This window comes from Opisthorchis viverrini, assembly GCF_000715545.1.
Source record: "Opisthorchis viverrini unplaced genomic scaffold opera_v5_123, whole genome shotgun sequence".
Classification (NCBI taxonomy): domain Eukaryota; kingdom Metazoa; phylum Platyhelminthes; class Trematoda; order Opisthorchiida; family Opisthorchiidae; genus Opisthorchis; species Opisthorchis viverrini.
The window spans coordinates 1164743-1179871 of NW_008751777.1; the positions used below are offsets into that span (position 1 = coordinate 1164743).

Genomic DNA, 15129 nt, shown 5'->3' on the forward strand with positions numbered 1-15129 from the left:
GGATAAACAAACCACCAAGGAATGCAGGACAATACCAAACGATGGTCAAAGACGCAGCGATGTTGGTTCATGCTTTAAACACGCGGTGGAAATGTAACTAAGCCTCACATGGTGAATCGAATCGAGGATGTGGAACTGGTGAGCGTATGGCAAGCAGTCTTAGCTAGGCCGAGTTGACACGTGACAGTGTGGTTATCAATCCACGTAGAATCATTAGCAAAAGCATGGTGTTGGGGGTGGAACTGCTAACCCGACCAGATTTCACAGTATCCCTCTAACACAACTATCCTAGCACTAGCTCATCCACACAGGCGGATAGAGAGTTCAGACGGCGTTCAAGAAGGATCATCAAGTGGACCGAACCAGAAGAACTAGACCCTAGGCTGAACCCAAACACATTTAGTTTCCCTTATCGGCCCAACGCTTGTTCACCCACCCTAACACACAAAATTTCTCGGTCGACACCCAACAGAAATTTAGCTTGACTTAGCCGATTGGTTCTGCTTCCTCCTTAAGTCTTGACCAACCTCGGAACCTGGTCACTTGGCCTGACGAAGGTTTTGTGTCAAAAGTGAAACGTTGCCCAGCAATAAATCTGCCGAGTGTTACCAAACTTTTCCGAAAACAGCATGCATTGTGTTTGTTTGACATACGAGACTGTGTTTTGCTAAGTTTTCGATACACCGTAGTTTTTCTCTGTTTGGGAATGCGAAATTGCAAATATATGGGAGACATCCACTGCACTGAATTCGCGATGAACGCCGTGCGAAGCAATCTACAAGGAAAGAGGAGAGACGAATGCAAAGATGACTGGTTTAGAGAAAGGTGAATAGAATTTTGTGTATCAAGCAGATCGACCTCAGATCGACGGTGCTCACAAGCGAGGGCGCGTGCACCAAGGCGGACATCCTCACTAGCTGTACCATCGTGCACACTGAGGTGAAAAGAACATTGCAAACAAGACGATCATCAAGGATAGGTGAAGGACAATCACCAGCCTACAAGTGTAATGAGGTAGGCCGTACGCCGTGAAGTCGCCTATCACAAACCATTGGACAGGAATGTAAATGTCTACTATGCATATCGCTCTTAAATCTGAACATATTCGTGCGTCTTATTCAACTATAATGGATATTCATTGACTATCACGCAATTGTAAACGAACACTGCAAAGCAGTTCTACGAGTTCCGTAATAAACTCACCTTCCATTTGGCTCGGTGCGGAGCTCCGAAAAGACCACGATCTACTCGTATGCCTCGCCAGTAGTACCCGCCCTTCCACAAGTATCACGCATGTCCAGTCCAATGAATTTGACGGAAGAGGATGGTCTTAGACCAATTCGTGCGAAACATGATATTTAGGATGGAAAGGAATAAAAACGCGTCTACCACCAGATTAAGACAAATCGCGAATTCCGTATCTGCTGGCAGCAGGATGCACACAGTCTGATTGACCACGAGCAAGGCGGTCCTCACGCTTTGACAGAGCTGTTGGTTTCCAGCGGTGGTAGGTAGTGACGAAATTCATACAGCATAGCAGTCGCTCATCCGTCCGAATGACAGGCCGCTTGGGAATACATTTGGAGAACGTAAAATTCTTACCGGAGTTTACACACGATAAGCGAGGAGAGTGAATCGTAGTGTGTTGTGACAGCCTGTATGCGCCCATAAACTGCTTAGGTGATCACAGAGGGAAAAACAAGGGCTAGAAACCCACCTGAGGAAGTGGGTTTTGCGCTGCCACGCGCAAAAACATCATGTGATTGCGAACGCCAGCAAAACAGCTGTAGGTCATCAGTATCTCTAAATTATCATTGGTCAGCTGCATCCAGCCGACGCGCACAAGCCGATTAGCTATTGGCTTAGACTATCCGGTCTAGGCCAATCCAGACCAATCCAGACGTTCGAGGTCGTCTAGACGACTGTAGTGGTAAACGGTATATAAGCGAACGCGTCCGGGTCGACCGCAGTCGTTTCTGTGAGCTCATCCCTACTGCGAGATATCCTAGTTGAATCTGGTTGAACATGCCGGCTGTTGGAATCGATCTGGGTACGACATACTCATGCGTCGGAGTGTTCCAGCATGGAAAAGTGGAAATAATCGCCAACGATCAAGGAAATCGCACAACACCCAGCTATGTTGCATTCACGGATACCGAACGACTGATTGGTGATGCCGCTAAAAATCAAGTCGCAATGAACCCAAACAACACCGTGTTCGATGTCAAGAGACTGATCGGTCGGCGATTCGATGATCCATCAGTGATAGCTGACCGTAAGCACTGGCCATTTGAGGTGGTCCAAGAAGGTGGTAAGCCGAAGGTCCGTGTGGAGTACAAAGGTGAGATCAAGACGTTCTCGCCAGAAGAGATATCGTCGATGGTGCTGACAAAGATGAAGGAGACAGCTGAGGCGTATCTGGGCACGAAAGTGAAGGATGCTGTGATTACTGTTCCGGCTTACTTCAACGACAGCCAGCGTCAAGCGACGAAGGATGCGGGTGCCATTGCTGGCCTCAATGTTTTGCGTATCATCAACGAACCGACAGCTGCGGCGATTGCATACGGGCTAGACAAGAAAGTGGGTAAAGGTGAGCGACATGTGCTGATCTTTGATCTCGGTGGTGGTACGTTTGATGTTTCCATCCTCACCATCGACGAGGGTGTATTCGAAGTGAAGTCGACGGCCGGTGACACGCATCTGGGTGGTGAGGATTTCGATAATCGGATGGTGAGTCACTTTATTGAAGAGTTTAAACGCAAGCACAAGAAGGACATTTCGGAGAACAAACGTGCTGTCCGTCGCCTTCGGACGGCGTGTGAACGTGCTAAGCGCACTTTGAGTTCGAGTGCGCAGGCGAACATTGAGATTGACTCGTTGCACGAGGGTATCGATTTCTACACGTCGATCACACGTGCTCGGTTTGAGGAGCTGAATGCGGACCTGTTCCGTAGTACGCTTGATCCGGTGGAGAAGGCTTTGCGCGATGCGAAGATGGACAAGAGTGAGATTCATGACATTGTGTTGGTGGGTGGTTCGACTCGAATCCCGAAGGTGCAGAAGCTGCTTCAGGATTTCTTCAATGGTAAGGAGTTGAACAAGTCGATCAATCCGGATGAGGCGGTTGCGTATGGTGCTGCAGTTCAGGCTGCGATTCTCAGTGGTGATAAATCGGAAGTTGTGCAGGACTTGCTTCTGTTGGATGTGGCTCCTCTGTCGTTGGGTCTGGAGACGGCTGGCGGAGTGATGACTACTCTGATTAAACGCAACACAACGATTCCAACGAAACAGACGCAGACGTTTACGACCTATTCGGACAACCAGCCTGGAGTATTGATTCAAGTGTATGAAGGTGAGCGTGCGATGACTCGTGACAATAATCTGTTGGGCAAGTTCGAGCTGTCGGGGATTCCTCCGGCCCCACGTGGAGTGCCACAAATCGAAGTGACTTTCGACATAGATGCGAACGGTATTCTGAATGTGTCGGCGGTGGACAAGAGCACGGGTAAGCAGAACAAGATAACGATAACGAATGATAAGGGACGTTTGTCGAAGGATGAGATTGACCGTATGGTGGCTGACGCGGAGAAGTACAAGGCGGACGACGAACACCAGCGTGATCGTGTGGCAGCGAAGAATGCACTGGAGAGTTACGCCTATTCGATGAAGCAGACTGTTGAGGATGAGAAGGTGAAAGACAAGATTTCGGAGTCTGACCGCAAGTTGATCAGTGAGAAGTGTTCTGAGGTGACATCTTGGGTGGATGGGAATCAGACGGCGGAGAAGGATGAATATGAGCACAAGCAGAAGGAGTTGGAGAAGGTGTGCAATCCGATCATAACGAAGATGTATCAAGGCGGCGGCGGTGGTGGTGGTGGCGGTATGCCTGGAGGGATGCCTGGTGGTATGCCCGGTGGATTTCCTGGTGCGGGAGTTGGAGGTGGTTCAGGTGGTGGTGCCCGCGGCCCGACGATTGAGGAAGTGGACTGAGTGGTGCGGTTCATCTGTTGTTTAATCCGCATTACTTTTAATAAACATTGTGTCGTTTTAATTGTATCTTCTTTGGAATTCGGTTGGTTGGGCAGGCGTTTTGACGTTTCACGTAGTTGTTTAGTGCTGCGTTTAGATGGTGGCACTCCTGTGTGTAATCCTTCTAGCAAGATTTTGGTGGTACTAATGTTCCGTTTGATATTTGGTTTAATGATCAGAGACGGCAGGATCTGTTTTGATTCACTGGCGGATCTTATCTGTCGCGTTGTTTTTGGGCGAAGCCGCTTCAATACTGGGGGCGAGTCAATTCTTGTGTATTTTCCAGCTCAACTGAATCTTATGTTTAAGGTGTGCATAGACTTAATGGTATATATATATTCCCGATAGAATTGTCTTACAGTAGAGCACTTGGTGACTGCTTCTGATGTGAGTATTTGTAGGTTGGTTTGAGATATCTGGGAAGATTGTGATATCCCAAAGGGAAATCTTTTGGTTTAGGGCGAATTCCGGAGTATAACAATCTTTTAGTAAATTGCACACTATCGTGAATATTTACTTCACAATCCTATCAGAGAGGCCGCACAATATCGCCGTGTTCTTGACGGGAAAATGTGAACACATTGCGTTTTGGTTTGTTGGTGTGGGTTGGAAATCGTGTATGAAAGAGTATGTCGAGTTTGGAGGAGTGGAAGTCTAGTATAGTGCAAATTTCGAGGTCTCTCACTAATGATGGAGGACTATGAAAACGGCGTGAGATTGATTCATGGTCACGCGCTTTTCAATTTTAGCTAAGGACACGGTCAAAGGCACATTGGTGTTTCCCCTCCGTTTCATCGATGTTTTCTTTGAGCGTCCAGGTGCTTACGAGAGACTTTGTCCAAGTCCCAGGTACAAGTGTTGGTGTTAGAAGCTTGTTGTGAGTCCAGAGAAGGGAAGGTTAGGTTGTGTCTTGTGGGTTTTGGGGGAATACTTGCTGAGATGTGGTCTCCAGAGAGGCTAGATCGCCGAGAAATTCAGGATGGACGCATTTCGGACCAGGCGAATAATCCGGATCACACAGAAAGCGAGAGGTGTTTGACTATTTCGTCAACGCCTAATGTGATCGTCTTAGGACCATCGAATGAGCGTGCGCTGGCGGTAGCCGATGCCAATACCAGGGTTTAACGCGACTGTGTGCAGTTCGGTAATGTCCTGCAACACGTGTTTTGTGGCTTGGTATCGAAGGATCCGTTCGGTCAGCGTTCTCCCGTATTATCTGGATAACGTCTTCACTCACTATGGGTGAATGAAGCTTGGTGCGCTCGTTAACGCAGCCATACAGGTTCCCCTTTACTTCCGAAAAAGACGCTTTCGTGTTTTTCATGCAAATTAGAAACAGCCAGGCGAGCGGCCGGGGTCCCGTAGGCATGGTATCGTGTTGTCATACAGGCACATACTTCAGCGGTCAAGTTGTCCAGTTCGGGTGTCGTCACCCCAGCATACAATCCAGTGACTACTCGACGGGTGATTGCGGGAATATCGATGCACGACTCATCCAGACCGTAACATAGGACGCAGATACGTTCGCTGATTTTCCCACAGTGAACACCATCCCGCCATCTCTTTTAAGAACATATATTTTATCGATTCCAGTAAATTCCTTCAAAAGCTTATGTTCCGACATGCCAACTCAGACGACCAAGGGGAAGGGGTAACACGGGCGGTTAACTTCCCAAGATACTGGTCGGCAGGTCGCGGTTTCAAAACTGCCTGGAGTGTACGACAGTGTACGCTTCTCTAGTTCTTACCGTGGACTGGGTTCCTCTGGAAGTTCCTTTGGGAGTTGCATCCCAGACTACTATCAATCCGCAACCTCACCTATCCAGGCAATGAAGTTGCCAAACACGAGGTCGTTAATGCATGAACACGCATATCTGATTGGATGAGATGGGTGATTAAGATAGTTGTGTGCGTACGACTATTCTGGACATAGGCACTAAAGAAACGATGAAATTTGTGTTTGATAGGATAAAACGGATGGTTGTCGAGTTGAAACACTGTGGATGCCTCGTGAAAATGGTGTTGAAGTACTGGAAGTTTTTGACGTCCACGGTTCCCCACAGTCCTGATTGTGACTCATATGGTAATAAGAAACGCAGTAAGGTATCGCATCCTCGACCCTTGAAACACAGTCGGGCTTCGCGCCTACTTTCAATGGCTTGTCATTTCACCAAAAGTCTAGTCCGAAAGCTAGCTCTGATGGATACTGCTGTAGGGAATCGGTTTTCGGAGCCTCGTAATCGGAAGAAACGTCCGTGGGTTTGAAGTGAATTTGAATCGAATCGGATTACGGAAATCTAATACTGTCAAACGGTTTTTCTGGTTTTTCGAATTCTCGCTCTTATTACACTATGAACGTCCCAGATCTGCTCTCGAATGAACACGAGAGACCGTTTTATTCCTTGGGTGGCAGGGCGCTGAGCTTTGCAAGTTGAATTCAAACGTTTCATCGGGAGGATGGTTGACGTTATCGGCCCACAATGGATTGGCCTGTCGTCAGCGGTTAGCAAAGCATCGAAATGGCGAGGTTGAGCCGCGATGTTCATCTTTATGTATGTCCTTTTGTCGGGCCTCACTTTTGACTTGGACTGGTTGATAGGATGACTGATCCTGTTGGATTGCTAGTGGGCCCGTTTAACAATGTCTGTCAAGCTTAGCGAAAGTGACGCCAGTGGTTTCCTTGGAAGACATGAGTACCGACTGAGGTCGACGAAACTGTTGTCAGTCAACAGCAGTGATGGTTAACCGAACTGCCCAGATGACTGTCACACTGCGTCTTTACTGGCTTCATCTCAAAGGAAAACTCTCACCCATTTTCCGTTTTGAATTCGAAAGAGCTACCAGTATCGCGCTTTCCGGGACAAGATGATTTCTTTGTCATCAGGAGTCACTTGGGACAGAATGCCTCAGGTGGCAAGAGCGCGAGTTTGCTGACCGGAGGGTCTGTGGTTCGAGCCCGACCTTCGCCTCTCGACTTCCCCTGTCTAGGCTTGGGAAACCTGGCAGTATCCCAGCTTTCGTGCAACCTTCCGGTGGCATCGCAGTTAAGCACCGAAAGAAGAGGCGCCTGCTGAAGGCTTCTCGAGCAGTTACCTGAAACTTTGTCTTCAAAACAAGATACCGATAGAACGCTCAACTCTGCTCCAGAATGAACCCGGAAGATTACTCACGGATGCTGAGAACTCCTCAACAGCCCACAACCGGTTTCGCACTTCTTGGGGCTCAGCAGCAAGGCGCGATCCCCGAGTTTCCGTTAACCTTCGATAAGCAAAGGAGTGTATTTGTGGAAATCTGTCCAATTGGGTTTCGAGTAACACAAAAGATTGACGGAAATTCGGGGACTACGCCTGCTTGATGAGCCCTGGGAAGGTCGACGCCGGTCGTGGGCTGTCGAGGGGTGCTCAGCATCCTTGTGAGTAAACTTCCGGGTTCATTCCGTGACAGAGTTCTATCGGTCTCTTGTTAGAAGTTTCATTCATGAATATACACCGTGATATCTCAAATACCGTAACAACTGAAACACTATGTGTTTCTGTGTAGCAAATTCAGCGGACGAACAGCATAAACGAGAGATTCAGCTGAGTCTCCCGTGAAAACCAAACTGATATACAAATCAGAGTATTTAGCAAAACCCGGAAGACATTTTCATTCCCTGAGTATAATCTCCGCAGCAGAGGCTGGCTGCTCGCTGAGATTAGCAAGCCGAACTCATCACCATCACAAGGATAGCATCATTGGCCCATGTCAGATTATCCTCCCGCCGGTTTTGGCGGTACTAAGAAAGTTGAGCCACACTCTTCTCGTGTTTATCATAGGTCCTGTTAGCTGGGAGAGAATATGACTGAGGGCGATGGGATGATGCGGTTTCATCTCTATAAGTAGGTTCAAACACTGAGTTGGAATTACACCTTTAAAACAAGAGACCACACAAAACCATTAGGAGAGTCACTCATCTGGGAGACCATTCACACGATAGACTAAAAAGCCCATTTCCTTGTGAAGTCTGTCTTCTCTGTGAGGAACTTATCACTTTTGGTGCTGAACATGAGTTGCCATAGTTCCTCTTTAGTGAGTGTCTCAGCCTTGCTTCGGGACGAAGGTGCTAGTGTGCACTGCAATCCAGGCTGTATTTTAGGGCATTTCTTAATCAGTATGCCTGAGGCTGTTGGCTTCTATGGCGCACTTTGGTGGGATTAGAGGTTACCGAATTACGAAATCTCTGAAGATATGTTTTGCTGAAAAATAGATTTATGGGGCTAGAGTGTAGTTTTAGCATTACAACTCGTACAAACTCATCACACACCTGGGCGGATCTATTGAGTAGAATTTTGGAAGACAGTTGCGGAAAGAATCCCAAATGCAACATTCATTTGCAAGAGAATGGAATTCACGCGAAAGCTCAACACGTGAATTTGAGAGATTAGCCACATCAGAAATCTGATGTCTATATCCTGAAGGAGTCCAAATCACAAAGTCAAATTCAAACTCACGAGTGGTATTCTTCCTAGAAAATATACTGTTACCTCTCGGGAATCGTCTCATGAGGCACAGACGAGAGATTCAGTGAAATCTCGCATTGGAAGCAGATGAGTGTGCACTTGGTTATTGTACTTGGTAATTGTTTGTCAACTTACACGAGGGAACATACTCTGCAAACAAAACATTGAGCTCTCCAACTAAAATGGACGGAAAGACATCGTATAAACACTTTATCTCCCAACAAAGGAATGGCAATCGTGTTATATAAACCATGTGTTTATCCAGTACGGGGCCACAGTGAGAACGGAGAATGAGGGTGAATTTGTACACATGGTAATCCCCCCATAGAGGGGACACAGTGTGGATCACAGGGCACTTCGACCCCACCTAATGGGGTAATCTATTCTTGAAATAGTTGCAAAGTAACTCATGGTTAACATCAAACGCTCTAATCACTACTTGGTAATACTGAATTCCTTGAATGGTCGAACCATTTATTAGGGCCCATCCCTCAAATGCCTCCCGTCCAGTTTCTACCACCTTGGGGTTTCAGTTGCCTCCAATTTGCAAGTAGATCGGCTTGCAATATAACTTAGTTTTACTTCCTGTTAGTATTTCGATAATATGCTAGTGCGAAGTTTTCGATTTTTAACTAAGAAGCATCTTGTTAAAATGTTGACAAAACTCACGGCGATGTTGCGACCATACGAACTGTTCAAAATATCCAAACAGCAACACAAAGGTAATGAGTTTCATTTCACTCGGGCAGTCCCTTCCACACGCACCGAATTCGTCTTTAATACGTTCCCCTAATTTGGGCACCTTCGTTGAGTGAAAGAATGCGAGTGAGATTAGTGGTCATCCTGTGACACCTAGTTGGCCATTAGTTGTTTTGTTTAGTTAGATATTCGACCTGAACACGCTTACTTTTTGAACAGGGTGAAATCGAATTACTGACTTTGGACTTGCCGGTCCATAATATTCTGTCCCAGGAGCAGTCAGTGGTCAGTAGTCACCCTCAGGCTGTGGGAAGATTTAACAACTTCGATGGAGATTTCGTTGTGTAGGTGAACTTAGTCACCGTGAGAGAGAGAGAGAGCTATTGTGGGTGTCGGGGTGTCTTCTCAGGTCAATCCACAGGAACACCCTAAAGGAACTTATTCTACCAAGAATCCTTATACACCTCAAAGATTTATGAAAAATTAAAATTCAGTCTCATGAAGGCGTCGAGCATTCCGTCGCACAGCTGTCGGAAAACCACTCCTATGCGTTCACTGAGCCCCACGATTTTCACGTTAGACTGGACGAAACCTGTGTGTTTGGCTCGAGGAAGAGCGAGACGAATAGTGGTTGATTTGACCCCGTATGTGAAGCGAATCTACCTACGCTGGAGGCAGGGAAGCACCCCCTAGTTGTATCATTCTGATTGGGAATACCAGCGAAATTCACGTTAGACTGGACGAAACCTGTGTGTTTGGCTCGAGGAAGAGCGAGACGAATAGTGGTTGATTTGACCCCGTATGTGAAGCGAATCTACCTACGCTGGAGGCAGGGAAGCACCCCCTAGTTGTATCATTCTGATTGGGAATCGTCACCAGCGAAAGATCGGTAGATTATCCACCGTTTAGAAGAAGGAAAATGTCAGCGAAAATAGGTGAAAATGACGGGTCAGTAATTCGCAAATAAAAATTGGCTGGATTGATGATCTGTTCAATTAAAATGAAGGTTTATCATGACATTCTGCAGCGCAGCAACTGGAGATGGGTGCACACAGTGAAATAGCAAACTGATCATGCTAAGCTTTTAGCAACAAAGGTATGGCTTCATTCAAGGCTCTTCTCACAAAAGTTGATTGTTAAATATTGTGAAGAGAAAAAGGTGCGGAATGTGGGCATCTAAAGGACTATACTGAGATCCACAAGCGAATGCAGGAACACTTTGCAATGGCCACCATTGCAGCACGCTAGGTAGTACATTTGTAGAGCGGAGGTCATTGGATGTCGGGTCGGTTGTTTATTTCTTACGGCGCGAGAGGTTTCTATCGTTCAGCAAGAGCCGACAGCTTTTTGCCACGTGCGTGCCATGCTTCGAGTACTCGGATCACGATATGAGCCAACAGTGGGTAAATCTTGAGTTCCGATCNAGAGGTTTCTATCGTGCAGCAGGAGCCGACAGCTTTTTGCCACGTGCGTGCCATGCTTCGAGTACTCGGATCACGATATGAGCCAACAGTGGGTAAATCTTGAGTTCCGATCACCTAGTCCCCTCGTATCTGTCTGCAACTGGTAGGCATGAAACCTCCGTTGTGAACTTGTATGAAAAAATGCAGCAATCGATCGCGGAAATTCCCTTCGACCCAGCTTTCCCAGTGGTCGATCAGAATGTCTGCATCATGTTGGACGCAGCACTTCCGACAACATTTCTGTCGGTCACGTGCTTGCTCCAGTCCGGACTCCTGTTCTTCAAAACAAAAGTGGAGTGTGAACATGGAGCCCCATTCGGCCTCAGAAGTCCCCTAATATATGCCCTTACTCGTCTCCTGATCCTGACGTCATTCTAACTGCTCCATTAAAGGATGGTAGTGGATTCCCTAATCAGTGTCTACCTAACCGATTTTGGTCTGTCTGGGAGAAAGAGACAGTTCCAGATACCTGGAGTGAAACGACAGTGAATGTAATAACTTGAGCGGTGTTAGGTTGACTCTTCGTCGTAATAAGGTTTCTGATTCTTCGTCGCCTTACAGCAACAGGCCAGTTCTTGACCCGTGAGCATCAAGCGCGATTCCGACCAGGTACAGGCTGCAACCAGTGCTCTGAAAACAAACAACGGCCGCCTGAAACAAGTCACTAGACCCGATTCGGAGTGGCGTAAACAGAGAGGTGGCCAACCCTTGACCTGGCAGAGGAGTATGAAGGAGATCACGAGACGCTTGGGTGCTGTCGGTGCTACTCGCCTTCCAGGATGGGGACCGCGTGATCCTCACTGTGCCTGGTTGGAGACACTACAGGATATGGCTGCCAACCGATGTCAGTGGCGTTCTTGTTGTCAGTTTTTGTCCAGATTGCCTGAATGAATGTCTGGAGGTGTAGGCACCTCGGAATGATTGTGTTAAGCTAGCACTAAGTCCCTCCCCCATCCACCTTTATTCTTTTCTTTACAATAAGGCTTTCAAATAAGTCATGGCTGTACGGCAGTGAAGCATTGGTGTTGAGCACTGATGTCATGCTGTCGTTGATGATGATTGACGATGGAGTGAAACGACAGTGAATGTAATAACTTGAGCGGTGTTAGGTTGACTCTTCGTCGTAATAAGGTTTCTGATTCTTCGTCGCCTTACAGCAACAGGCCAGTTCTTGACCCGTGAGCATCAAGCGCGATTCCGACCAGGTACAGGCTGCAACCAGTGCTCTGAAAACAAACAACGGCCGCCTGAAACAAGTCACTAGATAATCGATCAGGAGCCGAACTGGTCACAGTTAGACGAGGTTGAACAGCCATCGAGTGGAAATAATGGGCAATCTCATTGTAAGTAAACGCAATCTAGAATGATGGGAGACAAAACGATTTATATACGTTTCCTACACGGTTAGTCGAACTGGGCGACCTTGTGAGTAATTTCCGTTATGGGCATCACTCCCTTTTTGCCCTACAGAGTGAATAAACAATTGAAAACGGCCAGGTTTTGTCCATTCGTTTAACTTTCACCTCCAGACAAGTTGACTTCGCGCTTTTATCGAAATAGATAGACGGACAACACTTGCGTCTTTCTAGTAGGAAGCAGGGGAGATCGTTATCGCAGTTACTGTCGTGAAATCCACTCTCGAATCAAGCCATCGGCTGGCCAGGAGTTCTTTCGAACTGAATGCCCACTGGGCTCCCACTGCGGTTTCCAGTGCATCAATTTTAGTTAGAAAATCCGTGCAATTTAAAACCTTTTTCACCACTCCCCATGGTCATGGAAAGGAACGTGCTAGGTACTACTTGATAGAACAAATACAAGTGTTTACATTTTTCTCCCGGTTTATCAAGGTTGTTAATGAAACACATTTGGAATTGTACATTGCTGAAATGTTGAGCCATGACAGACAAATTCACACGGTCTGTCTCACAATAAGTTTCATTGGAAAAATAGCATATAAAGATCTTGCTTAGATAACAAACATTGATGTTTCTTTTCGGATGGTCCCATTTTTGCTCACAATGTTTGGTTTGATTGTTTTGATTTAGCTTTGTTGCTGTATGGGTGGCAATCGGTTGCGGTATTTTTCCACCAGTGTGGCTCGATGAAACAGATCTAACAGGTCATAGCGTTGTCGTAAACTGCTCGATGACATGTGCAACTCCTCAGCCCGTTTGAGCTGCGATTCTTTGGTCAGATCAATGTCATAGCGAACAGTCTGCCTGACTCGCGGTCCAATCATCTTTGACCATTCATGGCAAGGAATGTAGGAGGGTCGTGTAACGATGCGAGATCTAGGTGGCAAGCCAACTCTGGAAAAAATAGAAACAGGACAGAAATGGAGTTCGGTATTCGGACACATGCATAGACTATGTATAAATTATGGGAAGGTTATAGTGGACAGGATGCGGTTAAGCCATTTGGTGCACACTTTTGGTACCAAGTGATAAGCAGTCTCTAACTCAGTGATTCAGTGAACTTCAGTGGCGCTTTTTCAAACTGCTTTTGTGGTTGCTGCAATAATTCGACTGACATCGTCGGTCACCGTACACTAGTTGGAGTTACGACATTTTCCGCAGCTTAGTTCTCCGACTGAGCCTCCCAAGCTGGCGTTCACGTACAAACGACCACCAAAGGTGTACAAGGTATATTTACGCCCAAAACGAAGTCAAAAACACTTGTACAGCGTGTCATATATATAGGGCAGGCAGCAACAACCTGGAAATTCTGATGCCTTCTGGATGCGGCATCGACAAACGACATGCAGCGAATACTGGGCCATGGTTGTCTGTCGGGTCCAGACTTTCCACCAATCAGATTTCGGCTTGATGCCGGACCGGCAACAGTCCCAAACTTTTCGCCAATCTTGTGCGGCTGTAGCAGCTAACTGCGAGCGGGTAAAGCGGGATCCGTGTGGAATTCCCCCTAACACCTAGGTGCCGTGTCACACCAAGAAAGCGCACGCGCGCATTAACCACTAGGCTCTCTCGAGCTGGGCGCGGAACAGTGCAGTTCGAATAAGTCAACCCTGTACGTGATCAGTGCGAAGTTCCAACCAATGGTAACTGAAATTAAGGGTTGAATATTCTGTGACCCTTTTAAAATTAACTTGGAATGCTCAAAGTAGGGTAAAAGCTGCGCTTAACTATATCAGGAAGTGTTCTGAAAACAATAACGTTGGTCAGTCTAAGGTAACTTTGTAAGCAGTTGTACAAATAGAAAAGTGGACCATCTCTATGTTAAGACAGGTGCGCGTAGTTAAGTAGGCGAATGTTGTGAGTCGACCTCGTCCGAATTCAACGGGCAGAAAGATCTTTGCCTGATTGGACAACCATTAATAGTCACCTTTTGACTAGTGTCACAAGCGGCCACATGGTATCATCCAACAGCGTGCCAGACACGAACCCATATTGATCACATCACTATCAGTTACCGATGGCGCTGATCAATAACTGACTGCCGTTCATTTTGGAAAGCATTTGTGGATTCTAACCACGCTCTTGCGCGGACTTACTTCTCTTTGTTTCCAGCGCGCGTAGGGTTTGGGCGAATTGCTCAGTAATTTGGCAGATCCCAAAGTTAAGGGAACTTATGAGAACCATCTTCTGGACTTTCTTCCAACTGCTTCACACGCTAATGGCTGCAACGCGTCACATCCTTGATCCCCCAGCAAAGGGGGTATCAGGCCAAAGCGTGGGATGTTTTGTTCAGTGGCTGTCAGAAGTGGTCTCTTCCAGCAGTGGAAGAGACATCTTTAGATCTTCGACCACCATTGTCTCAGAACCATGACGTTGTTGTCTGCTTTTGTCTGTCACGGTTGAGCTCCTAGAGCTAGGTAGAATGCGGAGTAGCTGAAAAACGAAAATAGAACTAACGACCTACGATCTAACACGGTATTTTGGCCAAGAACCCGATGGCCGCAGAATAATGCACTAATTCAATTTGATCTGTAGCTCTCCGGGATTTTGTGGTGCATGTTGCATATCAAAGCACCAAATTCCCAGACGAATTTCCTTCATACTCACCCAATCAGCCATTTATCCGACGTCTGTTGTCGGAAACTTTGAGTGTGGGAGCTTTGTGACGTCGTGACGTAAGGGAAATTCAATGGACAGTTTTCAATAGTCAACCTGGAAAGGTTCGTTTGAATTTTCATAGGCGAGACTGTGCATTCGAGGTCGGAAGAGTCAAGTCCTCAGCACTGTTTGACCGCATTCATCGCATTTATACTTTTGAGGGCTATAGCCAGGTTAGGTGGTAACACCATCACAGCATCGACAGCATGGCATAAGTGATCAACACCGGTGCTTCACTGCCGTACAACCATGATTTCTTTGAAAGCCTTATTGTAAAGAAAAGAGTAAAGGTGGGCGGGGAACGGACTTTGTGCAAGCTTAACACAATCATTCCGAGGCGCATATACCTCCAGACACTCACCCAGG

The 15129-nt window shown here is 46.9% G+C and overlaps 3 protein-coding genes across 3 annotated transcripts in view; 2 read left to right on the plus strand and 1 right to left on the minus strand.

The window, feature by feature from the left end:
• The window catches only part of T265_06061 (hypothetical protein), a gene marked incomplete at both ends in the record, with an annotated part of 228146 nt that overhangs the window by 73193 nt on the left and 139824 nt on the right, over positions 1-15129 (minus strand). The window lies entirely within an intron of this gene.
• T265_06063 (hypothetical protein) lies at positions 2026-3990 on the plus strand (the record flags this gene model as incomplete). The annotated part of the gene is made up of 1 exon (XM_009171233.1): positions 2026-3990. The coding sequence occupies one exon, from the start codon at positions 2026-2028 to the stop codon at positions 3988-3990; it is 1965 nt and encodes a 654-aa protein (XP_009169497.1).
• The window catches only part of T265_06060 (hypothetical protein), a gene marked incomplete at both ends in the record, with an annotated part of 59585 nt that continues 49424 nt past the window's right edge, over positions 4969-15129 (plus strand). Inside the window, one exon of the mRNA XM_009171230.1 lies at positions 4969-5060. Coding sequence (XP_009169494.1) covers positions 4969-5060 — 92 coding nt within the window. The remainder of the gene's footprint in view (positions 5061-15129) is intronic.